The following is a 27,303-nucleotide window of genomic DNA, read 5'->3' on the forward strand; positions in this document are numbered from 1 at the left end:
ACAACACAGGCCTCTGACAGCACCCATCCCCCAAGCCCAGCCCTGCCCTGCGTCCCCCAGCCCGGCCCTGCCCTGCGTCCCCCCCCCAGCCCGGCCCTGCCCTGCGTACCCCCAGCCCGGCCCTGCCCTGCGTCCCCCCTAGCCCGGCCCTGCCCTGCGTCCCCCCCAGCCCGGCCCTGCCCTGCGTCCCCCCTAGCCCGGCCCTGCCCTGCGTACCCCACCCCCCCGCCCGGCCCTGCCCTGTGCGGCTGCAGAGCCTGCGCTGCCATGGGAACACGAGTCTCTTATTTATCTCCCGGGGCAGGTTTCCAAGATCCTGGAGGGCACGCTGTGTGCTGACCCTCCTGCAGCCCCAGGGCCGGCACAGGGCCTCGCCTGGAGCAGGTGCTGGGGATTGTGGGCTGAAGAAGACAGAAAAGAAACACTCAGGCCTGTTTTCCCTCCCAGTGGCCACATCTGTGAGCCCCGCCGAGGGAGAGGGAGGGCTGGTGTTGGTTAGGTGCCTGTGACCTCGGGGAGCCCCGCCGTGGGACCTCCTGGGTCCCGGGCAGCCCCGCAGTGCCAGGAGCGCAGGTGCGTGCCCAGCTGGGAGTGGGGCGTGGGGGTGGGGGGCCGGCTGTGGCCAGTGCCCTCGGGGACTCGCGGTGTGGACCCAGACCTCCGCCAGCCCTGTCCCGTCCCGAGAGCTGGCTGAGGGGTCTGCTCTAGGTGGGTGGCGGCAGGCGGTCCCTGCCAAAGTGGCCTTGTCCCTCCACGAAGCCCGAGGACTTCGTGACCTCTAGTCCCTTTCCCTTCGCGGTGCCCGCTGCGGTGAGTGTCCCGGCTCAGCCGCACTGTCTGCAGAGAGGGTGCTGTTGGGGCTGAGCTGCCGTAACAAGGCCGAGGCCGGGTCTCACAGCGATGGTTCCCACAGCCCTGGGGCCGGACAGGAGACCCAGGCTGGCGGGTGCGTCCTCCCAGGCCTGCCCCCATGGGTGCAGCCAGAGCTCCTGTCCGCAGCTTCCCGCCCCTCCCTCCTCTAAGGAAGAGCTGACAGCGCTTGGGGCCACTGCAGGGCCTGCTGCGTGAACCCTCTTTAAAAGCCCGTCTCCGAGGGCCTCCGTCACACCCTGAGGTGCTGGGCGTGAGGCCTCAACACGGACGTTTTGGAGAAAACGATTTAGTCCATAAAAGCACCTCGGTATCAGTAGGTGTTTGGGGGGATGGCTCCATGGATTTCCAACCTTTGGAATAGATCCTCACACTTACCTCCCATCCAGACCCCTCCCACACCTCAGTGTCTCACTTCCCTGCTCCCTCTGCCTGCCCTGCGCCCCCTCCCCCTCCCCTGCCTGCAGAGGCTGTGGCTCTGGGAGCCTCCCCTGTGAGGACAAGGGGACAGGAGCCAGCGAGAGGAGACAGGAGATGGGGCTGAGTGAGTTCAGGGAAGGCCGTGCGGCGGCGCTCCCCACCTGTCTGGGCCGGATGGAGGCCCCGGCCAGGCAGAGGCCCAGGCAGGCGAGCGGGAGGCTCCTGGGAGGCCTGTGCCTGCAGCTTTGAAGCTTTTGTCCCTGGCTACACCGAACTGCTGTTTTTCAGTAGTCATCCCCCAAGTACTCATGACGATTGAATTTAATCAAAACATCACAGTTCAACAAAGACAAATTAGAAACCTCCGTACATCTTAGAAATTAATCTGTGAGTGAATTTAACAGGAGAGGAATTGCCCTGGGTGGTCGGGTCCCTCCTCACCCACTCTGAGCCCACTGTTGTCATTATTGCTGGAAATATGATTATTACTCTGCTATCGCTTGACATTTATTAAGAATCCAGAGGCTGTGTCTCCGCAGCAGAGAAAAGTGCCATTATCTGAGCCCTGGGAGGAAAACACTTCCTGGCCTGGGTCGTAGAACAGATGCCCTCGGAGGCCCCTGGCCCGTGCCCGCGGCCTGGTGCGGAGGGGTACAGCACAGGACTGGGGCGGGAACCGGCTGTTGAATGTTTTGCAACAAGGGAAATCCTGACTTGCAGGTGGCTTTCACCGCGGCAGTGGTCGTGGGAGCCAGGCCTGCCCAGCTCCTGACCCTCGTCCTTCGCAGACCGGGAAGTGTTGTTCACGGACCCTCCTGGGCCTTGTTCATCCTGACCACCAGGAGTGGTTTACTCTGGGCAGAGAAAGGCCAGCTGCAGAGAACTTGGCGCAGAGGAGGGAGGAGGCTCTGGGAGCTTCATTTCAGTATCTCAAACTCTATTGCTGCCTCCATTTGCCAGGCCCTGGGCGACAGAGGTGGGCAGTGTCCTCGGGGAGCTCATTCCAGGGGCAGGCGGGGGGGGAGCCCCCCGCTGTGATGCAGCTGCTGTCCCTGCTGGGTTAGGCTGCAGGCGGGAGCTGGGAGGGTGCTGGAGGGAGAAGACAGCAATGCAGTTACAAAGTGCTCGCGCAGGTAGGATTCCCTCTGTTGCTCTCTGCCCCCGGCAACATGGCACGCTTACTCAACCCCCTCGCCCTCCCAGACCCCCCAGCGGAGGAGAGGTGACCGACGCGTGACGGGTGACCAATAAGAGTGATCAGTGGGAACATGTGACACAGGGGCGCCCGTCTCCACATCTGAGTTTCACTTCAGCTGCGATGAATGAGAGATCATCCGGGTTCAACTCGAACATGTCACTTGTTTCTTTGGCCAAAGAAAGTTCGATGTTAAAGGAACCAGACTTGCCACTAAAGTCGGACAGCTTGGCTTTGTGGAATTATTAGTGAATACAGGAACTTTAAAATCGTGAAGAAGACTGCCAATACTGAGGTCATGTACTATGAGGTTACCTTTTAAAATATATTCGTAAAATGGAAATCAAGTTGGCAATAATGTTCTTAAAATTCCCTTAACTTATTCATCAAAAATGATGCCATTCGTGGTTTCATGAATTCTGCACCTGCCTCTGTACATTCCTCAGGCAGCGTGCCCACCGCGGATCAATTACTATTTCTTTGTTAAGTGTCTGATGACATGGTTGGCTTGTGCCATTTGGGGAAACAAGATTTACTAAAAATTATTTGTCTTTGAACATGAGAATTGCACTCTGTCCAATGAGTTGTCTGCACCCAAAAGAAACGTAGGACTGTGTCCAACTGAGAGAGTGGGGACTCGCATCCCCCATCTGGTTCATGATGGGGCTTAGGTGGAAGGGTCGTGAGAAACCCATTGTGTTTTTCAATACTCTTTTTATTTCCAAATACCTTTTATATACTTTTCACATTTTATTCACTACTGCCATATACCCTTCATTCAATTTCCCCTTGTTAGCATCTTATGCTACATAACATGGTGCATTTGTCAAAGCTAAGAAGTGATGTTAATTAGTACATTATTAGTAACTGAACTCCAGACTTTATTTTGTTCAGTTCCTACCAACCCAGTCCAAGGCACCACAGGCATTTAGCTATCACACCCCCTTCGTTCTTCCTCTCGGTGACAACCGTGCCCTTTCCTTGTTTTTTCTTGGCCTTGACAGTGTTGAGAGGCTGGTCTCTGAGGTGTGTTTCATAGAATACGCCTCAACGTGGGTTTGTTTAATATTTTCCCTCATCATCAGCCTGGGGGTATGGGTTCTTCAGAAGAAAGACCACCTATCAGCTGAGGGCTGCAGAGCACCACGCGACACTGCCTGGTGATGTCGGCCTTCAGCCGTGGTCATGTGGCGCCTGCAGGTCTCCCCACTGGGAAGTTACTGTTTCTCCCTCTTTACACTTGATCCTTCAGAAGCCAGTCGTTAAGTCCACCCACCCTTAGTGGGGTAAGCAATTGAGTTCTGCCTCCTGCGGGGGTAGGTATGCACCTCCATTCTTTGAAGTTCTTTTGTGAGGAAGGTTTGTCTCTTTCGCCCCATAAATTTATTTGTTCAATGTTATTTATATCAGTAGGGACTCATCTATATGTATATATTGGGCTATAATTCATTAAGCCTGTAAATTGTCTTGTTGCTCAAATTATTCCAGCACTTTGCTCATGGTATTTCATTCATCTCATACTTGCTTTCACTTTAGTGCTCTTGATCTCTTTTCACTGATCACAAATATAAATCCACTTCCACTGCAATCCTTTCTAACATATTTTATGTGTGTATTATTTAGGAGAAGTTAGGTTATGCTGCAGTAACAAATACTCCCAAATCTCATTGGCCTAAAATGGCAAAGATGTGTTTCTCGCTTGTGCTACCAGTGCAGCGTGAGCTGGCAGGGAACTGCTGGGGACTCCTCCTCACTCAGCGGCACTGGCTCACGGAGCAGCCATCGCCGGGACATCGAGTGCTGCCATCGCATTAGAAAGGAGCTCAGCCAGCTGCTCAGGAGCCCTGGAGCACCTGCACACCTCTCCGGGCCTCGCCTCGCTCCGGGGTAGCAGGCTGGCTGACCTCGGGAGGAGAGACTAGAAATACCTGGCAGGCAGCACTCGTGACCAGCACACTGCATTTTCTTTGTTGTTTTCCCACGCAAATCCATACAGACTAACTGTTGTTGTTGCTACCATCCGTTTTCTAACCTCCTTCAAAAAATCTCGGTCCGTCATGAACTTGGTCTCATAGCTGAATATTTTTGACACCAAGGCTTCAGTGCCAGTTGTGTAGGTTGTGAGCAGCGGCATCTGGCCAGAGTGGCAGAAGGAAGCTGAAATGCAGCCTTCGTTCCACAATTCAGGCCCTCCGTTCAGGCCCAGGACAGTTACAGAGGTGCTGTGTGGGCGAGTGGTGGCCCTTTGCGATGCCTGTGGTGACCACATGCGCTTTGTAAGGCTGACTCACCCTTCCTGTGTTGGTGTTTGAACCATCTCATTTTGTGCTTCTATAAATAGGATGGTGGGGAATGTTGTCCAGGGAATCCCTGAGCTTATATCTGAGGTGCCTGGGAATAAATTACTAGCAGTGAAATGGCGAGTCAGAGGGTTAAAATGAGGTTCGGAGGGTGTCAGCGCACGGCAGGTCAGTGCATGCGAAGCCGTGGCGTTTCTCACTGCTGAGCTCCCTCCAGGCCTGGCGCGTGCAGAGCGGGGCTGGGGCAAGGCCTGCGACTGTCATCTTGGGCAGGGTCTGAGGGGCTGCCTTCAGATGTTGGCCTTTCTCATTGTGTGAGGCCACACAACTGTGGACACAAGACTAATGAGGCTTTAAACAAACAAGTGTAATGACTGTCATCAGCAGCCAGCAGGCGCTTCCTATGGGGCAGCTTGGGCAGGAGGGTCACGGCAGCTGGCCGGCCCAGGGTGTCTCTGGCACGGTGGGCACCACCAGCTTGAGGTCATATCACTTAAAGGTGACCCTCTAGATGGGACGTGCCCGTTCCCATTCCAAAGTCTGATCTGTACCCTCTAGCCAAGCCCTTCCCAGGAGGCGCTGGGGGAGCCGGGCTCAGCTCTTTAATCCAGCGCTGCGTCCCCTCAAGTCTCCAGATGGCCTTCGTGGGCCCTTTGTTCTACTTCAGAGGCTCCGCACTCTCTCAGGCACAGGCAGTTGCTAAGCAAAGGCCATTGAGCTCAGTAAGCCACACAGAGCGCTGTTCTGCATGTGTCCCTCATCGACATGCCACGTTCCCTGCCGCCCAGGCAGAGCTCTGCCCTTGCACCGACCCCAATTGCCGTCCTCCTGTCTCCACACCCTGGGAGCGACCAGTTTCCAGGGCACAAAAGGCCTCAGAGGCCAATGGGAAATAGTGTTTGCTAAGCACCGAGATGTACAGGGGGGGGAACGCAAGTAGGGGAGACGCACGTGGTAACAGCGTCCAAGAACTCATTTCCTGTCACGGCCACTTCCTGTATTGTTGGAGTCTGTTTCTCCTTGGTCAGTTCCTTCTTCCATCCTCCTAATCCACTATTCCGAACCTTCAGCATTCTGCGCCAGACCCCTGCTCAGCTCTCAGGGGAGGCAGACCCACTTACCCCTTCTCCGCCCCGGAGCTAGGAGCCACCAGGTGTGAACTGCCTCGCTTCCCAGTGTCCCAGTTACACACGTGTCCGCAGCTGCACATCTGCAGGCCCTTCCCTCGAGCCTCCGAGCATGCGGAGCCTCCCCTTCCCCTGCTCAGGCCAAGCTGTGCGTGGGCTGCTGATCCCATCCTTCCTCCTCCTCCCAGAGAGCCTGCACCATCATGGCGTGTCTCTTTCCTTCGCTGTCAACCTGCTGGCGTCTACTGCCCCGGGCCTCGTCGTACACTTGAGTCATAGCCTCCCTCTCATGTGTCCAGCTCTGCTCCCAGAGCCTTCTTCCTTCTTCAGAGCCGTTTCCTGAAGGCACTAACAGTACTCACTGTCTCCACCGCCTCGCCCCCACATTCCTAGGTGACATCCTTGTTTAGTCATTCCTGTGAAAAGCTCTGGCAGAAGTTAGCAAGGAGGAAGTTCATCAGGCAAATCCAATGGGCAGTTCAGGTCTCACCTCACAGATTTCTCCCATGCGTCCACTGGGCTGACAGGGCCCTCGGTCCATGGCATTTCTTTCTGGTTTTCCTTAAACTTCTCTAACCTTTCTCCTGGCCTAAATCTCTCCAGGTTTTGGACCTTGTCTCAGTCTCCTCTCTGTACTCGCTCTCCATGAGTGACCGTAGCCTTCCTCGGGGCTCATTCTGTCATCTGATTGCTCACATGGACCTTGGACCTTCCACCTGAGTTTTATTTGGGGAGGTCTAGCTGTGCCTTTCCACTTCAAGTCCAACATGTCCCCATGTCACTGAAACCTGCTCTTCCTCTTGTTTGTGTGTGACCTCTCCTATTTTTCTTATTTAATTTAATTCACTCAGGAAAATCAGGAATTTTGGAGTAATTCCTTCCATCTCATGGTCACCAATTCCTACTTTTCATATAGCTCTTATACTGGAACCTTCTCCTTCACGCATTCACTGTGTGAATATTCACTGTGCTGTCTATTTTATTTATTTTTTTTACAGAGAGGAAGGGAGAGGGATAGAGAGTTAGAAACATCGATGAGAGAGAAATATCAATTAGCTGCCTCCTGCACACCCCTACTGGGGATGGGCCCACAACCCAGGTACATGCCCTTGACAGGAATCGAACCTGGGACCCTTGAGTCCGCAGGCCAACGCTCTATCCACTGAGCCAAACCAGTCAGGGCTCACTGTGCTGTCTTTATAGTGTCCTCAGGGTGTTCCCTACTCCGGGGCTTGCCTTCATTAACTCCATCCTTCAGCTTGCTACCAGAATGACTCATCAAAAATGCTAATGGGACCACGTCAGGTTTCTATTTAAAACCTTGCATTCAGGAATCAGCTGAAGCAACATCCTAGTCAGGGAGACTTCTCTGAGCAGGAGCCACTTCCAGGTCCCCTATTCTGGAACCTACTAGAATGGTATATCACACTGACTGCTTTCAAGCATTCACCAGCCTTGAATTCCTAGAATAAACCCCACTTAGTCGCTAAGTATAATTCTCTTTATGTATTGCTAAATTCTCTTAGCGAGTATTTTGGCAAGGATTTTTACATCTCTACTCATGATGGATAGGTTTCTTTTTTGTACTGCGTTTGTCTGATTTTAGTCTGGGTTATAAGGGTATTGCCAGCGTCATGAAACAAATTGGAAGGTATACCCATTTTTTCTATTTTCTGGAAGATATTTTGTAAAATTTGTATGATTTTTTGCTTAAAATTTTTAGAAAATTCTCAAGTGAAACCATCTGGACCTGGAAATTTATGTGGGGGGAGAGTTTAAATTATGAACTTAATAGACATGTTTCCAGAGGGACATACAGATGGCCAATAGACACCTGAAAAGATGCTCAACATCTTTCATCATCAGAGAGATGCAAACTAAAACCACAATGAGGTATCACCTCACACCTGTGAGAATGGCTACCATCAACAAAACAACAAACAAGCGTTGGCGAGGATGCGGAGAAAAGGGAACCCTGGTGCACTGCTGGTGGGAATGCAGACTGGTGCAGCCACTGTGGAAAGCAGTATGGAGTTTCCTCAAAAATTAAAAATGGAGCTGTTTTATGACCCAGTTATCACACTTCTAGGAATATATCCTAGGAATTACAAAACACTAGTTCAAAAAGACATATGCACCCCTATGTTCATGGCAGCATTACTTACAATAGCCAAGATATGGAAGCAGCTAAGTGTCTATCAATAGATGAGTGGATAAAAAAACTGTGGCACCACTTATACAATGTTAGTCATAAAGAAGAATGAGCCACGGCCGGTTTGCTCAGTGGTTGGAATGTTGGCCCTCGGATCTAAGGGTGGTAGGTTTGATTCCAGGTCAAGGGCACATACCTCGGTTGCAGGTTCAATCCCTGGCCCCAGTCAGGGTGCAAATGGGAGGCAATCAATTGATGTCTCTCTCTCTAATTTCAATGTTTCTTCTCTCTCTCCCTCCCTCACTCCCTCCCTCTTTCCCTCCCTTTCATTCTCTCTAAAAATCAATGGAAAAAACATCCTCACTGAGGAGTGAGGATTAAAAATAAATTAAAAAATGAAATCTTGCCATTTGTAACAACATGAATGAACCTAGAGGGTATTATACTAAGTGAAATAAGTCAGACAAAGAAAGACAAATGCCATATGATTTCACTTATATGTGGAATCTAAAAAAGTAAAATAAACAATAAAAATAAAATAAAAAAAGCTAAAAAATGAGCTAAAAAGAACAAAACAAAAAAAAAAAACAAGTTAAATGAACAAACAAAACAGAACAAAACTCATAGATACAGAGAACATTTTTTTTATCCTCATCTGAGGATATGTTTATTAATTTGAGAGAGAGAGGAACGGGGCGGGGGGTGGCGGGGGGAGGGAGAGAGAGAGAGAGAAAGAGAGAGAGAGAGAGAGAGAGAGAGAGAGAGAGAGAGAGAGAAACATTGGTCATTGCCTCCCATATGCATTCTGACTAGGGACTGAACCTGGAACCCAGGTATGCGTCCTGACCTGGAATCCAACATGCACCCTTTTGGTAAAGAGACAATGCTCCAGCCAGCTGAGCCACTGGGCCAGGGCAGAGGACATTTTGATGGTTGCCAGATGGGAGGAGATTGGGGGTGAATAGGGGGAAGTGATTAAATGTACAATTTGTCAGTTATAAAAATAGTCATGGGTATGTAAAATGCAGCTTAGCGGATACAGTTAATAATATTGCAATAACTATGCACGGTGTCAGATGGGTACTAGACTTAGGGTGATCACTTCATAAGTTATATAAATGTCTAATTACTATGTTATATTTTCCATATTTTTATCTCATCATATTTTAGCAAGGGTATTTCTGTAACCTCATTTATCCTCTGTCCTGTTAAACTCACCCGTAAAATTTCTTATTTAATTTAATTCATATTACAGGTTTATAATTTTTATTTGGTTATTTTTCAGAGATTCCATGTCTCTTGCAAAATTCTCCATATTTCACTTTGGACAATATTGCTTGCATTAATTTAAGGTCCATGTCTGATAACTCTAATATCTGGATACATGTTTATTTTTCTATTAATCATTTTATGGGCACATTCAGTAATTTCTGCTTGGCTGCTGAACCTTTTGCATGAAGATGCTCTGTTAGGAGCTCAGGTGATACAGCTTATCCCAGGAGAACTCGCTCTGCCTTCTGGGCTGCATTTCTGTAGGGCGCTCGCTGGAAGCTGGGTTTCAGCTTTGGAAGCTGGTCTGTTTCCTGGGTCCGGATGGTGCAGCCTTCCGAGATCCCACCTAAAGCCCACGTCCTGAAGGTTTCCAGACTCAGGCTGCGGAGGTTACTTATTCTCAGCCTCTCAGCCCCACGCTGCTTACGTGTTGGCAGCTGCTTAAAGGGGAGCGGCGATGCAGGAAGCGGGGCTCCTTTTCTTCACTGTGCTATTTTGGGGCTCTTGGTTCCTTGTGCTCTGGAAGACTTGGCGAGCCTGAACTCCAGTTTTTCTCCTTAGCCACCTGAGGCCCCCAAAGGCGCTGTCACGCTTCCCTGCTTCTCAGCCACCAACTTCTGTTTAGCTTCTCGGCCTCTTACGCATTTGCAGGCTTGGAATATCTGGAGGGGAAATAAAAAAGCACAGATAGGAGGCACTGAGACCATGTCAGCGAGGGGTTTTCCCCTCTCCAACACCTTGCCTCTGGCAGTCTTGGCTTTCTTGGGAGCTCTCTACTGTCTTAAAGCAGATCCTTCAGATCCGGCTTTTCTATGATTCTTGGGAGGGGGACTTGTCTGCTACAAGCTGGGAGTGGAAGTTACCCACAAGCGTGTGTGTGTGTGTGTGTGTGTGTGTGTGTGTGTGTGAGCTTAGGTGAAGTCTGTACTCACGAGGTTATGATGGGCGTGACCACAAATCCCGGGTCACCTCCTTTGGTGCTGGTCTGAGCAGAGAAGTTCTTACCTAACATCCGCTGTCACTAAGCTGCGGCTCGTTGTCTCTCTTCTCTAGGATTTTGTGTCGTGTATCGAAAACTACAGAAGAAAAGGACAAGAGCTCTATGCATCTTTACACAAAGATCACGTGCAGGTAAAACCAAAACAGCTCCTTCCTCTGCACAGAGACCGGACCCACCTGGGCCTGCTGTAAAAAAGCAGAAGGGCCTTTGGTTTAAGTTCCAGACTGCCTACGTCCGTACGTGGTCATCACCGAGTCAGCCCGGCTAATTGTGCGGGGGATTTGCGTGCACACTCTAACAGTGGAGGACCTGGGATGTGGCTCTGCACGGTCCACTCAGGGTCCTCAGGCCCCTCTGCTGGGAGCGAGGGGCACAGGGCAAACACAGCAGGCACCGTCACTCTGAGAGCTTCACTCCAAAGGAGAGAGATCCATCCGATAACTGCAGAAATAACGAGATCATTATAACGTAATGAACAATAGACTTGGAAAATACAGGTATAATGAGAGCTTATAACAGGGGAAAGGGTTTAATTTGGGCAGATTGGAAGCTTGCTGAAAGGAACTGCCTTTTAAGCGGAGATCTGAAGGAGGACTATGGACTAAAGGATTTGGGGAAGTGTTTTTGGCGAAGGGAGGGCCTGGGTGAAGTCCCGAGGCAGGAAAAAGCTGGAGTCATCAGGGACCTGGAAGGACAAGAAGTGACTGAGACCTGAGCGGGGCAGGGACAGGTGAGCCCGGCAGGGCTGGAGCAGCAGTGCTTGCCCGCATTAGGGCGTTGCCTTTTCTCCTGGGGCAGCGGCGCCAGTGCTGACGGCAGGCTTAGCAGCGCACAGGCACCTCTGAGGCCCGTGCGGTGCAGGAGGTACAGGGAGCGGCTGCCACGCTGTGAGCTCCCTGTTTGACTCTCCGGTCTGCCTCCACCTAGGCCTGCCGTCTGAGCCTGAGGGCCCCATCTTTAAGGTGGACAACCCTTCCCTCCTGGGAGGTGAGGACCCCGGGGAAGCACGGAGGCAGGAAGGCCCACGGGCAGGTTTGGACTGGCTAAGAAGCTGTTGTCAGTTGGTTTTGTTGTTAATAAAATTTTTAAAAAAGCACAAAAAACAATGGCTAATAATAGGACATACGTATAGTACTAGCAGCTTACTAATTCCAGCGGTTACTTCGTAATTGCTCTGTTCCAGAGCCTGTGCTGGGCATGGAAAAGCCGAGCTTATAATGGCACTGCTCTACCCAGAGGGTTTTTACAGTGAAGAGAGGGCAAGGCGTCAAGGAATGACTGCAAACAGGGCGGCGAGGCCAACACTAGATGTTCTACCACGAGGAGAGGAGCAGTGGGGGCGAGGAGCCATCGGGGGTATTGGGGTGGGTGAGGGGCCAAGGAAAGGTGAAACAGTGGTGCCCAAGGGTAGGGGAAAACAGGCTCTGATCAGCGTGAGCCAAGCTACCTGGCCTACGTCCTCCGTATGAGCTCGCTTGGGCGTGCACAGCGCGCCTGGGAGGCTCTAGGTCAGTGGTTCTCAACCTTCCTAGTGCCGCGACCCTTTAACACAGTTCCTCATGTTGTGGTGACCCCCAACCATAAAATTATTTTCGTTGCCATAAATATATTTTCCGATGGTCTTAGGCTCTACAGCAGCGGTTCTCAACCTGTGAGTCGTGACCCACAGGTTGAGAACCGCTAGCAGGGTCACCTAAGACCATCGGAAAACACAGATATTTACATTATGATTCATAACAGTAGTAAAATTACAGTTATGAAGTAGCAACGAAAATAATTTTATAGTTGGGAGTCACCACAACATGAGGGACTGTATTAAAGGGTCGCGGCATTAGAAAGGCTGAGAACCACTGCTCTAGGGGGTCAGGAGAGTTGAAGCCTGCAGCCCAGAAACAGCCGCCAGGCTTGCTCATGAGTGACTGTTTGTCAGACACAGCAGGGTTGGGAGAGGTCATGTGGGAAAGACAAGCTCAGCAGAGCCTCCAAGCCCAAAAAGAAAGGATCCAGCCTCCTAGAAGGCAGCCTGGCTTGTTCTTAGCAGCGGGCCTGACTGGGGCTCAGAGTTGAGAAGGTCGTACTGAGTTTTACTGTTGATTGACTTAGACCCGAGAAAGTCCGCGTTCTGAGGCGAGTCCATAGGGACTTCCCAAGGGTCTAACTTTTTAGACAGACTGTCTCCATGTTCAGGGGAACGCTCTCACCCCTGCTCTGTTTCGCAGAGGCGGAGGTGCGGCGATTTCAAGGCAGCCAGAGCCTGGGCCCGGATCCAGGAGCAGCTCTTTGGGGAGCTGGGCTTGTGGGGCCCGGCAGCAGAAGCCACGCCCTGTTCCCGGTGGGAGCTGGACTGGAGAGAAGGGCCCGCCCGCATGAGGAAGCGCCTCAGACGCTCGTCTCCCAGGGCGGCCCAGCGTGCAGAAGGGCCCCAGGTAAGTCCCACGCCGCAGGGAGAGAAGGCAGGCCGTGGGGGCAGTCTCCGTAGCTTCTCCGTCCATCCGGTGTTGTTCTCATCGGGACTTCTGGTGGGCTTCTGAGAGCTCTGATGTGGGCAGGAGGGGGAGAAAGTGTATGTGGGGAAAGGCAGGATTGCTCTGCGTTATTCTTGATGCACTTTAACAGAAAAAAGAATCGCTAATCCTCGAGGTAGCGGCAAAGGGAAGCCGTGAATGAATGGATGAGTGGAGGAGTGGGTGAGTGGTTCAGATTGGCACCACTGACCCAGGCCACGCTGACATCACAGAGCCCAGAGTTTGGGAAGAGCCAGGCGGTGGTCACTGTCAGCCCGTACAAGGTGTTTGTCACGGAGCAGGCGTGGCCAGCGCTGCTCTAGACGTTGCTGTGCAAGCGCATCACACAGCACCGTTACAGCGGACACTCCTTGCCTCAGCCATTTCTGCAAGCCCGGCCGGTGCCCCATTTCGTCCGGACGCATGGAAGCTGCACTGAACCCTGAGCAGCGGAGTCCGGCAGACCGCGCGTGTGCTGCACTGAAGCTTGAGCTCATGTCATCGAACTTACGTTTTTGCCTGTTAAAGGAAGGGGAGCCAGTTGAATTGGTAGTGGACTAGAAAAACCTGTGAATAGATTTTTATTTCTTCATAGAACAATCCTGACTGAAGATATTCTAAAAGCCAGTGCTGAGTTTGTTTTCTAGTCTGTGACACAGCCTTTTATCCACATTACATCCTTTATAAAACTCAATGAAAAATTATAATTCATTTATTCAGTAGACACTTGAATTTTTAATGGATTGCCAATAACCATCTGGTGGTATTCAGTACTCCCCCTCAATGCATTTCTGAGGAAATGGAGGCAGGAGAAATAAGTGGCCCGGCCCGGCCGGCGTGGCTCAGTGGTTGAGTGTCGACCTGTGAACCTGGAGGTCACGTTTCAACCCTAGTCAGGGCACATATAGGGGTTGCAGGCTTGATCCCCAGTATGGGGTGTGCAGGAGGCAGCAGATCAATGATTCTCTGTCCTCATCGATGTTTCTGCCTCTCTCTCCCTCTCCCCTTCTCCCTGAAATCAATAAAAATATATTCTTTAAAAATAAGTAGCCCACACAGTGTGCAGGTGACCGGCCGAGGGCTGCCTGTGAAAGGGGCCGCTGGCCCGAGCCTCTCCGCCGTGGCCTGCTCCTCAGCCCGGGATGCTATCTAATCCCACTCTGGCATCATCTGGGCAATTACTGTAATTCTGCTTAATGGAAGATTGTGGGTTTTCTCCCCTTTGACTCGGGAACATTAATACTTGCTTTTTACTGTGGTCCTTTAGGATTCAGCGTTTTCTCTTGCATCTGAGTCTTGAGAATGTGATTTATTTGAAGGGGTCATGTGTATGTGTATGTGTTTGTGAATATGTGGACTGGGGGGGGGGGGGTGCATATAGGTAGTACCCAGGATTTAATTTCTTTTTCTCTGATTTTATTTCAGGAAAGCCAAGACAGAAATGGTGATATTTCTCAAACAAATGCTGAAAACAGAGGTATTCAGTTTATCAACTATTTTTTTATTTAAAAATTAAACCAGTTGTTGGTTTTATTTAAGATCTTATTAGCGACATGGAATTGATGTCTTGGGAAGAGGATGCTGCAGGCCCAGAGCGGGCAGGCCCACTGTGCGCTCCGTGCTCCCGGAGCCGAGCGGGCCCGGTCCCAGGCCCAGAGCGCCCGAGGGCAGACTTGATAGTAGCGTTGCCACAGTAAACGTTTTCTCAGGGATCTGTCTTGTCAACTTGCTGAACCAGGGAAACCTTAAAGGTGCCCCAAACAGTACAAATACATGCTCAGTGTGTGACCTGCAACACAGGGGAGGGGAACAACAGGCCGTCTTAGGGTAAAAATGGGTGAAATACTAATGCTTCTTACACTGACCTCTCTGATTGTAAAAAGGACAGTTTACAGCAGCCCCTGACCCACGGGGTAGGTTGCAGGACCGTGTGCTGTGGGTTCCTACACACACACCTTCCCACTTAAAGGGGAAGCCTGTGGCTTCTCTGGGGGGTATCCCAGTTGCCAGCACCGCTGCTCCCGCGCGTTGAGGCCGTTGTTGAGTAAAATGGGCGGATTGAGCACAAGCCCTGCGATCCGGTGGCAGCTGCTCTGATAACTGAGACGGCCACTGAGTGGCTGACAGACGGGAGCGGACAGGGGGAGGCGCTGGACAAAGGGCAGACTCACTTCCTGGATGGGAGGGGCGAGATTGTAGAGTTTTCACCACGCGACTCAAAACAGCGCTCAATGTGAAACTTATGAACTGTTTATTTCTGGAATTTTTTATTTAATATTCTTGGACCACATTCGACTATAGGTAACTGACACTGCAGCAAGTGAGACCAAAGATACGTGTAGTATTTCCCAAATGAAAAACAGTCTTTGAATAATATGTTAAGTTTATGCTTACTCTTTATTTGTATAATATTCATGGAGGAAATTGATTGAGTCAACTTGCTAAAAATACAGGTTTGCTTCTCAGAGGTCATTTTGGCAAGAACACATTGACACACACACACACACACACACACTGTTTCTGGTTTTGTGGTTTCTCGCAGGCTGCCTCTGGCTTGGACACTCCCTGTCTGTGATGTGCCCTGTGCCCTAGGCTGCAGCTAGTGTCATATTTTAACCAAACGACAGCCTCTTGGTGTTGATCCTCTTGTCTCCGGGGCCGTAGCATTGGGCTTCCTGGTGAGCTGGCTCTCTGGCCAGTTTGCAGTGTTGCACAGAAGTGAGGATCCTGGGCTCGGATCAGGTTGATTTGGCGGGGGGGGGGGGGGGGGGGGGGGGGGGTCATGGGACGTAGGGTAACAGTGCAATATCTGTTTGCTTCTCATCACTCCACCCCGAGGCCCACACTCAAAGGTCAGAGTGAGAACCTGCCGCTCCCTCCTCCGGAGGGTGGCCACAGAGAGGGCGGGTGGAGATGTGCCGACCTCACTGGGCCTCTGTCTGGCCTGCTGAGTCCCTGGTCCCTAGGCGCTCAGTCGGCGGAGAAGCGGGGTCTGGTGCTCCTCCATGCCTTCCCCGTGCCCGTGACTGCACCGCACTCTCCCTGTTGGGGAAGCCTGTACGGCTGCGCTGTGAGCAGCAGGCACTGCCATTCACCCAGAGGTGAGAGTCCCAGGCAGGGCTGAGGTCAAAGAGGTGAGCATCTTGGCATAAAGAAAATGGCTGCAGCCCCTGGACGGCAGGCAGGTGCTGCATGTCCACTCCAGGCAGGTGGACACCAGGACAGGGTGGAGGAGTAGGATCTAGAAATCCACGTGGGTATGTGCTTAGCTGGCACCCAGTGGGCAGCCCGTGTGCAGCCTTAGGAAATGAGTGTGGCCGTGGCTGTGGCTGTGGCATGCACAGGCGTGACTGCAGCGCCCCAGCTTCATGGTAGTGCAGAACCTACGCGTCGGAGAGGGCTCCGGGGACCCTGAGGAGCCACACGGTGCTGTATTGTTTGCAACGAACTTTCAGTGGAATGGGAAAGTGCTCATGATATGATCTTGAGTTAAAAAATATTAGAAAAGAAAAGCTATCAATGCAGTGTAATTCCTACTATGTCAGAAATTACACAGATGTGTGCCTGTACATACATGTGCAGGAAAGATATCAGAGGTACATCAACCAAGTGTGGACAGTGAGGACAATCGGCCTAGAGTTGGCGCCGACTCTGACGGACACGCGGCTCGGCCGCGGCCTGGGTTCTCAGCAGCCCTTCACCCTGCGCACAGCGCGGGCCTCCCTCCGTGTCCCCCTCGTCAGCTGAGGCTCTGCAGCTCCCACTTGGGCAGCACCCGATGAAAAGTGCCCCTGCAAGTCCCAGCTCAGAGGAAGCGTTACTGAGCGGCTGCTGCTGTTATCAGTACTGACTCTGGGTACACATTTGTTTTATTTCTCACAACTTCATGGTTTTCCCAAATTTTTCTTATAATTAGAAGATAGTGCTTCCATAATTAAAACAACAACCAACACTCTTTTCAAAGAGCAAACAAAGTGAAGTTCAGATCCAACAAACCCTGGCGAGCAGCCCGGCCTGGGCTCCCCTGGAGGGTCAACTTGAGGGTGTCTGACCCCCCCACAGGCTCAGGTGCGTCCACTCTCAGCAGCACGAGGGACACGTGGACCTGCACACCGGTCACGTCTCCCCGGACCCTTGCCGTTCCTCCCAGCGACTCAGGCCCGACTGCACCCCACCCCTGGTGACGTCAGGTGGCTCGTGCCAACACTGAGTCCCCTTATGCCACTGCAGGTGAGCTGACCCCCAGGGAAGCCGAGGGCGAGAGCGACGAGGTGGCAGCAGACTGCACCCGGCTGACCTTCTTCCCTGCCCTACACGAAAGTCAGCACTCCGAGGATTTCCTGGAACTGTGTCGGGAAAGACAAGTTATTTTACAAGAGCTTCTTGACCACGAGAAGGTAAGATGGCCCATCATGACTGTTCTCTCTGGACGATCCGACAGGAGCGAGCGAGGCCCGCCTCACTCACAGGCGCGGTGGCCACTCCCTTCCCTCTGAAAACCCGAGGAGCACGCTGCGAGTGCGTGTGTCCAGGGAGGTGTGCAAAGGGACCCACGCGCCCTGCACCAAAATGCCGTGAAGGTGTAAATCGCGCTGATGAACTGCTGAGTGAATGTGCTCTAACCTGTTTAATCCTGGGAGAAGTTTTCAGTGTAGAATTCTTGACCTTCGCGTAGTCCAGCACCTCAGCCCTGCCTGCAACTTGACCACCCGAGGGTGCATCCACATCGTGAGGGCTGGGGTGTGCTTGGACACCCGGCCCTACATCCAAGCTGTCCCCACACGCCCGCCTCGCAGGCCCCGGGTGGCACACTTTGGCACCGCGGGCCCTCAGCAGGTGCTCCGGCCCCTGGAGCAGTGCCCAGGTGCGGGTGTGGTGGGCTCACCGGAATGGCTCCGGCGGGCCAGCGTTGGAACACTGCCAGCCGCACCCCCGTCTCTCAGGGTCCGTACCGGGTCCTCTCCCAGTTCTTTCCCTGGCTCTTCCGAGGAGAGCCTCTGGGCTGGCCCGACGGAACGCACTTCCCAAGCCTGCGGGCTGGGCGGTGGGAGAGGTCTGGAGTGTACGTCACAGCCGAGAGCAAGGCCCAGCCCAGTCTGTGTAGCAGGATGCCTGTGGCATTGGTGCTGATCTCTGATAGGCTTGCTTTTCCGACTGCCTCACCCAGGGACATTTTTGTTAAGAGGCCTTGTTGGGGGAGCAAGAGCCTGAAGCCCACAGGTGGATGCTTTCCCAGGTCCCAGAGGGGGTGGCTGACTTTCCCAGCAGCCCAGGGGTGGGGTGGGGTGGGGGGGTGGCTGACTTTCCCAGCAGCTCAGGGCTGGGGTGGGGTGGGGGGGTGGCTGACTTTCCCAGCTCCAGGGGGGCTGGAGGGTCTGCCTGGGCCTGCTGTCCTTCTGAGATGCACATGATGAGACAGTGGGTCAGAGTGGAGCCCATGAGAGACCTGATCTGCTGGGCTGGGCCCCTCTAGGAGTTCTGTGCCCCCTACAAAATGCCACATTTTGTGGAAAAGAGGCAAGTTGCTGGGCTTGGGACCTGGAGTGACGTGTGGTGACACCGAGGAGGCCCTGAATGTAACACCTGAGGGAGGAGGAGCACAGGGAGGCGGCCCCAGAGCTGGAGAACATCACTGGCCAGAGGAGGGAGTCAGGTCTAGACTGGACAGGCTCTGTGGAGCGGCCGGGCTGCTGTGGCACAGGGGCCCCTGTGACCGGGCCCCAGACAGCTCCACCGGCCAGGTCCTCGCGGCCCGGTGCCCACCTGCTCACGCTGGGCTGCGGTGGAGGCCTCCTGCTGGCTGAGCCTGTCCGGTGTGCCCGCCACAGTGCCCTGCCCCCTCCACTGCCTCCCCCCGGGGCGCAGGCCTCTACTTACTTCTGAGTCTGCCTGCAGTTGCTTCAACAGGGCAGGCTTGGCTTCATCCCTGCCTCTCTTCTATGATGTAAGCATGTTGGGCTCTGCCCAGGGGAGACACAGCTATGTCAGGAGGCCACGTGCCGGGCACCAGCCGGGGGAGCAGAGGGGTGGTAGGGGTTCGGGGGTAGGCCACCCGCTTGCAGCTGTAACCGGGGCTGCTGTGTTGGCCTGGGGACCCTGGCTCAAGAGGGGCAAGCACTGGGTGGAAGCCTTTTTGGGAGCAGCTGGGATATGGCTTGGCAAAGGCTGGCTACCATGGCAACTCTCCCACCACCACCACCAGGCAGGCAGATGCCAGCGATTAGCGCAGGGGCAGCTTGGCAAGGCCGAGTGCTCAGACAGACTCAGGGCATCATCCCGCTGGTTATCGCGTCATCGGCAACCTTGGCAGCTGGGCATCTGGGGCCCTTGCTTTGTGCTTGTCATCCAGCGTCTCGCCTAGTGTCACCGTGGCCCTGTGGCGGAGGCTTTGTCAGCTCCATTTTAAAGATGGCAAACAGGGCCCTGGGGGCCGCAAACCGCAATTGCTAGGCTCCAGCTCAGGTCTGTCTCACGCTAAGTTCACGTGCCTTCATTCTCCACTGTCTCCCAGCACCCTGCCTCGGGCAAGTTGCATAAACTCTCCGCCACCCTGGCCTTCAACACCCTTCCAGGCTGGGAGCTTCCTGTAGGACCTCTGGTTAGCGGTGGCCAGACGGGCAGGCCTCTAGGTCCCTCACACAAGGTGTCTCTGCCTGGCACCGAGCATGCTAAGCGCACGCCAGCCTGCTCGCCTGGGCATGCTCGAGCGGACAGGGGCTGGAAGCAGAGGAAGGAAGGACTGTTGCACTGACCCTGACCATGAATGTGTTCAAAGACACAGAAGGCCCGTGCACGCAGGTGTGTGTGTGTGCACGTGTGTGCGTGTAGGGAGGTGTTCCTGCACTTCCTGGCTGATACCTTCTGTTTGTGTGGAGACAGTTGGCATCAAGTACTGGGTGCCAGCAGGGAACAGCCTAATTCGGATGTCTTCATGAAACCTCTGGCGGGTGCTTTTTCTAAGGGAAAGCTTGTCCAGAGTGTGCGTGGCCGGTTTGTGCCCAGCTCAGAACACCGAGCACCTGCCTTCCCAGGGCCGCCACTAAGGTGGCCAGGCAGCCCTGCAGGGAGATCCTGCCCCTCCTCTCCAGCATCTCAGCAACACTCACATCTATTGCCTGCGCCGGACACAGTCCAGGGGGCTCCAGAGCACACCCTCCTTCCAGGCTTCTGGATGGCCCGTCCCCCCCCCCTCCCACCCCCCACAGGCCTCGGGCAGCAGCAGGCCTGAGCTCAGGGTGGCAGCAGCCCATCCCCCCAGGCTTCGGGCAGCAGCAGGCCTGAGCTCAGGGTGGCAGCAGCTCGCTCGTTTCTCTGTGTGATCATTGGAGCTCTGGTCGCCTCCAGCGATACCTGGGACAGTAATTGTTTTGTGCCACCTCTGTGTCATTGATTAATGATTCCCAGAGCCACAAACACGTTTCTCTGCAAACAGCTCCATTTGCTGTGAAAGGTGGTTGATTCCGTGCTTGTCAATTGTGCGCCCCAGGCGCCACTGTGCTGCTGGGAGGGTCCCTGTGCCCTCCACGCGCTGCTCCGGGAAGCGAGGCCCAGGCCCGGCCGCAGGGCGGTTTTCGCGACTGCTGCCTCTTCCCTTACATTTAAAATGGAACGTCCCACATTTTCACGCAAGCTCAGGGTGAGGTCTTAGTGGGACCTGGGTAGAAAGGAACGGCTCACAGGGAGAGACCTCTGCTCCGGGCGGGCGGATGGCAGGAGCAGGGCCCAGCTCGTCACGGGGATTTTCACAGAGGAGTCTGTAGGCGAAGAAGTGCCTTAACCTTCCCATGTTTTAACTTCCCATCGGGGGAACCCATGGCGGACTTTCTAGAATGTGGAGCTGGCGTGTCAGCCCTCCTTAACACCTTCAGAGATGCTCTTCGGCATATTCGGCATGTTTTGTGCACAGCCACTCCTGGGCTGGCCCGGCCCCTCCCTGGACCTGCCTCCCTCACCCTTATGTGCACATACCCCGCTCAGACCTTGTCCTCTAATGAAACGGAACTACTTGTACTCTGCAAACACGTTCAGCTGGCTCTAGACTTCATGGCTAGGAATGCTCCCCCATGTTTTTATCTTTTTAATCCCTGACCCAGCCTGGGGTCCCCTCCCCGGGAACCCCTTCTCTGATGTCACCTCTGTCACCCTGCTCTGTCCCACAGAGCGCCGGCAGCTGCCTGCTGTGCTGGGCCGGATGTCTGCGGCTCCATCTCTCCTGTTGGAGGCCTCCATTTCCCCTTTGCCCCTGTGTGCCTAGGAGGGTGTGGGGCACACACTGCAATTCAGCGTGCATGTTCAGTGACTGCACGGCCACCGGGAGGAGGTCTGAGAGATGCTTCCTGAGGTGAGGTCTGGCCTTTCAGAGCCTCCTGGTGCCCACGGCCAGTGTCAGGTACAGTCTTCCGGGGACCTGCACCGGAATCCCCAGGGGTGCGCTCTAAAATGCAGATGACAGGGCCACTCTGCACCGCTGGCGGGAACCTCTGGGCTGCAGCCTGGGAATCGGAGCTTCGGCAAGCACCCAGGTGGTCTCACATGCACAGCCGGAGTGAGGGCCCGAGACCCACAGGCCCAGGCTTCCCAATAGGCCGAGCTGCCCCAGCGAGAACCACGCTCCATTTCAACCACCAACCGGCAGGTCCTGCTTCATGCAGCTCACGCAGCCAGCCCCTGTGCTGGGAACAGCCTCCAGAACTCGCAGCAAACTCACTGTCTACAGGTGCCGGCCCCTCCGTCCACGTGGCCTCTGCGTGGCCAGGGCGCCGCGGCCGTGTCGGGCACATTGGGCGTATTTTGTGGAGGCGGCGCAGGAAGGCAGGCGGGCTTAGCTGCTGTGTCTGCCTGAGAGCTGAGCTGTGCAGAGAGCCACACGCTGGCTTTCTTCTCAGATTTGCCAAATCGGTGTTCACAAAACCGTACCTCCGTATGGTTTTACCTTTTTCTTTGATTACTAGTGTGCCTCAATGCTTCATCTCAACATGATTGAGGTGTGAGGAGTGGATGCCAGACCCCACAGGCAGCCAACATAACTCACTTCCATCCGTTCTCTCCTTTTTGAGCCCCACCTTTTCCTCAGCCAGCTGTGCTTTTCTGAACAACGAGCACATCTTTCCACCTGCCCGGGTCACCGGGCCCGCTGATGGCAGCTCGGCAGGCAGAGGCGTGCAGAAGGCACCCAGGATCCACGTGGGCAGGATCCGCATGGGCAGGATACACGTGGGCAGTCCACTCGTGGGCAGCTAAAGCATTCTCTGCAGTAGACTTTGCACAGATACTTGAGGATGAACAGGTCCACTCTGTCTGGGCCCCTCACCTGACAGCTCTGTGCCTGGTTTCCACCTGGAAACAGGGCATTGCACTCACTGCAGAGGCAGAGCGTGGGGAAGGACCTGGAGCGCCTGTGTGGGCCTCCCGCTCTGACATGCCCGAGGCCTGGCTCCCAGAGGGCCTGCGGCGTGGCCTCCAGGACGTCCCAGTACATGGCTGCCCTCTACCTTCAGCTTTGGATTTCCCGACACCTGTCCCTTTCACACAGGGCGGGGGTGGGCACACCTTACTTATTTCCTACTCAGCAGTGACAATATCTCATCCAGCCCACCTCAAAGAAATTCCACTTATGGAGCAGAAGTTCCAGTCTTTCTAAAACGATCGATAGACACGTGGCGTGAGAGACTTCTTAATCACGAGCAACGCGGGGTGGAGCTCTCCCAGGGCGGACTGAAATGGGAGCGCAGGTAACAGTTCACTTGGGCTCATTTTCCAGTTTTTAGTGCTGTTTTTTTCCAGCAGAATCAATTTTAAGCTATTAACCCGGCTCTCACCAGACATTCTCCTTGCGGTCTGGTTTATTCTCATCGTTACTTAGTCTCCCCGACGGGAAGCACCCGGAGACCATGGCGATGCTGCCCACAGAGGTTGAGCGAAGGCGGGCACCGTGGGGAGGGAGAGGGTTTGGCGGTGCGGAGGCCAGGGCTGGTGCCACCGTTCCACGTGTCACATGTGAACCTGAGAAAAGTGTAAAGCCTGGTGTAGCCCTCCTCACAGTGCCGGCGAGAGTGCACCTGGTGCCACCTGTGGGAAGGCATCTGGCAATAGTTTCCAGAGTTTAAAAGGCCATCTGGGCCCGCAGTCCTACTGGTAGGGATTTAGCCCACAGGCTCACTGGTGTGCAGAGTGACATTGTGCTGGACGGTCCCCGCAGCAGCCTCGGTAATGCCAGCGCGTTAGACAGCTACCCAAAGGAAGAGGGATTGCGCCACTAACTCGGCGTGCATCCACCATTACTACGGCAGGACAGCTCCACGAGAGAGACCTGGAGGGTCTCCAAGGTGGGCAGACAGAGCAGAACAGCAACAAGAGCAAAGCGCTGCTGTGTACAGAGGGGCCGTGTGAAAAACGTGCCTAAGGTTTCACAGAATTTCTTCAGAAGAGTACCCGTGGGAGAGGCAAGCCTCCCCTCTGCCCTCCTATCAGTGTCCGGCTGGCCTGAGGGTGGCGTTGACAGACACAGCTTAACAGGAAAAGCTTGCACAGTTGATTTCACGTGTGCACATAGCCTTCACAGGAACACGGAGCCTCCGAGTGCGTAGGCGTTGGTGTGTGCACACGAGGTTGAACAGAACATCCCTGTCGGGAGGAACGGAAGCAGGTGGGGAGCTGGAGGAAGCTAGGGTTAGCTCCGGTCTGTTTAGACAGGTCTCTCGGCCTTGACTCCGGATCTCCTTTCCCCCGACTCACAGGGGGCTGCGTTGCTTGCTTCCAGGAAGCCAAGGCGAGGCCAGGGTGCCCTGAGGTACCTGCTGCTCCTCAAGCGTCTCTAACGGAAAGCAACCCTATGCCAAGGTGCATGGTTTGGGTACACATATCTGGTCCCCTTCTATACAGCCACACAGTAACGGTGGCTGCCTCTGGGCAAGCTGCCAGGGAGGCTGGGGGCTCCACTCCCTGCCTCGGTCCCCAAGGAGACATGATCCCCAATCCTTCCTAGTTTTGTTTTGTTTTGGTTTGGTTTGGTTTTCCACAGCTTGTCTAGTAGAAGTCCCTGTCAGTTCTACCTCTTCTCGTTTGGATTCAACCACTCCCCCCTTCCTCCCCCTCCCCTCTGGCACCCCATCAAAGCCGTCATCCCTCCTCAGGACCGCTGAAGTGGCCACATGTTATGACCCTCCTTCCACTCTCGGCTCTTTCCAATCCATCCGCCATCCAGCGGCCACTTTCAGAAATGACCCTTCCTGGGCTTCCTATTGAAACCCGAATGAAGCTCAATGGGCCTACCAGGCCTCAAGGCCCCATGACCTGAGCACCCCCACTTCCCAGCTTTGTGTCGGCCATAGTGATCTCTTTTCTCCCTCCCTGCCTCGGCTCTGAACGGAATGCTCCCTTTCCCCGGAATGTGTTCTCTCAGCTTGTCCTCCCTGCTCCCCAAGTTCCACTCCGCCTTATCACCAGCTCCCCCTCTCAGCACCCATCACCATTTGTAATCATTTATTGGTTGTCATGTTTGTGCGCCAGTCATAGTCATCTTCCCCTATTGGACATGAAGTCCCATGAGAGCAGGCTTATTGCTTATCTGGTCCCTCCCTCTATTCTCACGCTTGGCTCAGAGCCTGGCGGGTAGTAGGTGCTGAGTCCATAGCTGTTGAGTTGATAAACGTCTGGATGGATGAATGAAGCTGAAATGAGTCTGTGTTGAAAGTGGCTCTGAAGGTGGGTTGAGGGCCAGGTCCAGTAGAGGCAGGAGGACGGAGAGCCAGCTGTCCCCAGCAGGCTTATTATGGGAACCAAGACCCTTGGCTTGTCCTCAGGAGAAATAGTTCAGGAATGGCTTGTCCTGGACGGTAGTGAACGAGCCCGTGGTGACCCTTGGCCCACATGGACCAATCGCATTGGACACAGAAGCCGGATAGCTCACACAGGGCCTGTTCTCTCCTGAGTCCTCCCTGCTCCCCAAGGAGAGCAGGAAACGTGGCTCCAATCTTTGGTGAGATTCTTATCTCTGGACCTCTTTTAAATTTTATTTACAAATTAGAGTAGACCCTCCCTTGCCCAATTGTAAAAATTATATTGGTTAATGTGTGAAAGGGTTACAGTGGTCATATGGTCGGAAGTAAAAATAAAAACGAAGTGAGCTCCTTTTCTTTCTGTGTAACTGGAATTGGCACAGAGTTACCCTGAGAAAATGCTGGGCTGGCCTTATTCTTGGTCCATTCGGGCTCTCGTCATCTGGAATTTACTTACTCCCTCACTGATTTCTTTGGAAATATATTCCATTTAAGGACCCACTAAGTCCCTCCTGGGTGTAGGACTCTGGGCCACACCAAGCCATTGTCCAGGTCTGGAAAGCCAACCCTGAACCCGGAAGCTTGTTGGAAGCGAGGGTCCAGGCTGGGCAGGGAAGAGGTGGTCTCAGCGGAGGCTCAGCTGTTTCCACAGGAGCTTGAGATCTGGTGTCCTCCTGCATGGGCACTGGTGGCCAGTTCCACTCTGGATGGCCAGTTGTTGGGCACAGACTGCCCTGGAGAAGGGAGGTGCCCTTTGGCTGGTGCTATCTCCAGCTGTGGCCATTCTGGAAAGCTGCCAATGTTCCAGCTGCTGAGAGAACGGCCCTGAAGTCTGAAAGAGGAAGCAGTGCCCTCTGCACACCCGTGGGCTGGCCTTGGCCTTGTAGATGGCAGCATAGTCTTGCACTGAGGCTCTCGGCAGACCCGTTCCTGTCCTGGCTTGGCCACCTCCCAGCTGGTCTCTGGACAAGCTTCTTTGCCTCCATAACTGAGCAGCCTGTACTCAAACACGTTCCTCACTGTTAACTACAGAAGGTTCAGGGCGGTTGTGGAGGGGCCTCCCTGAGAGGAAGGCTGCGTGCGGAAGGCAGCATCAAGCACTCATTCATCCACAGGCCGTGGGTGGGTGCGCTGGCCTGGGGAGAGTAGGTAACTGAATGGGGTGTTGGGTGTAGAAGTGCCACTTAGACTGTGAAGCGCAGTGCAGTACTGGGCAGTGGCTTTGTTTTTACAGGTGCGGCTCCTGCTCCCTGTAGGAGCCCAACCACTGACCAGCTCTGCCCTTCTGCCCTCCACAAAAGGAACAGCCATGCTTCTCTGCCCACGGCTGACTCTGTGCCCTTCCCCTCCAGGTGACACAGAAGTACTCCGTGGTGGTCGTGCAGGGCCACCTGGTCTCCGAGGCGCTCCTGCTCTTTGGCCAGCAGCACTTCTACATCTGCGAGAACTTCACACTCTCCCCCGTGGGTGACGTCTACTGCACCCGCCACTGCTTATCCAAGTGAGTGTCCACTGGCCCCTCCTACTCCTCCCTGAGCCCCAGGCTTCCTTCTCAGCCACCCTCCCCACTGGCCCTCGCACCTTGTTCTTACTGTGGGCTTGGGTTTGGGCCAGAAACTGAACCATGAGCTAAAACAGAAGAACCTTAAGGCATAGGCACTCTTGACCATGCTTCTTCAAAGCTAAAATCTGGGATGCGGAACAGCGTGGCAGCTCCTTGTGCCTCCCCTGGTGTGGGGCCGCCGCAGGACAAAGAGGGTCTCTCTGAAGGTTATTGGTAATGGAATCCAGTCCATCAGCTCACTCGTTCGGCAACTTGCTGGTTGCTCACTCACATCAGACATCAGGCACTGCCCCTTCATGCCCAGGAGGTGCCACCAGCACACAGGCCCCTTGGGAAGAGTGTGGAGCACACAGGCACCACAGGACAAAACATCTGCTCTGGGGGGACTCTTCGGGGTGCACACGGGAAGGGGTGTGCTGAGGAAGGGCTGCTTGAGGAAGATCTGGGGCTTGCAGGGGTGAGATTTGGGTAGAAATTTGAAGAGTCATTTTATACCAACTACACCAGAGGTCTTTGGCAGGAAACTGAAGATCTTTTTTTAGGATCAACTGCATTTGGTCTGTTTGGGTTCAGTCGGGCTCTTACTGATGAGTTCTCTGTGCTATAGAGTCCAGCTGTCGGAACCACATCGGCCGTGTTTGCACTGTTGCCAGGACTCCAGTTGTCAAGTTGTGTGTTTTCAGTTGGTCATTGCTTTTGGAAAAATTTGGATGACGATTTCTTCATCCAGAGACAAGCCCGGACTTTTCTGGTTGCCAGGGCTTAAATGACGACAAAACCCCTCTTAGATAGCACAGTGACACTCCAATTAGCTTACATCGAATCACCTGGAAGGCTTGTTAAAGCAGACTTCTGGGACCCACCTTCACCCCAGTTTCTAGTTTGGCAGATCTGGGGTAGGACTGAGATGTCACCAAGTTCTCTGCTGGAGCTGGTGCTGAGAGGTAACCAGCTGAGAGCCACTGCTGTAGACTACGGACAAGGAGTCAGAGTCGGACCTGCCGATAACGAAGAGTTTTAATTCCCAGGTGTCACCTCATTTCCAGCCCCTGTCAGGAAGCAGGAGTTTAAGGAGTGTGGGAAAATAGATGTCAGCCCCCCTCCTTTGATCGAGATTTGCTT

General features: G+C 54.0%; 1 protein-coding gene across 1 annotated transcript in view; it reads left to right on the top strand.

Moving 5' to 3' along the window:
• Positions 1 to 27,303, top strand: part of WDFY4 (WDFY family member 4) — a 255,480-nt gene that overhangs the window by 160,548 nt on the left and 67,629 nt on the right. Inside the window, exons 40-44 of the mRNA XM_079793291.1 lie at positions 10,390 to 10,467; positions 12,556 to 12,762; positions 14,266 to 14,317; positions 17,071 to 17,237; positions 25,970 to 26,118. Coding sequence (XP_079649417.1) covers positions 10,390 to 10,467; positions 12,556 to 12,762; positions 14,266 to 14,317; positions 17,071 to 17,237; positions 25,970 to 26,118 — 653 coding nt within the window. The remainder of the gene's footprint in view (positions 1 to 10,389; positions 10,468 to 12,555; positions 12,763 to 14,265; positions 14,318 to 17,070; positions 17,238 to 25,969; positions 26,119 to 27,303) is intronic.

The sequence above is a fragment of the Cnephaeus nilssonii genome (genome assembly GCF_951640355.1).
Source record: "Cnephaeus nilssonii genome assembly, chromosome: 16".
Lineage (NCBI taxonomy): Eukaryota > Metazoa > Chordata > Mammalia > Chiroptera > Vespertilionidae > Cnephaeus > Cnephaeus nilssonii.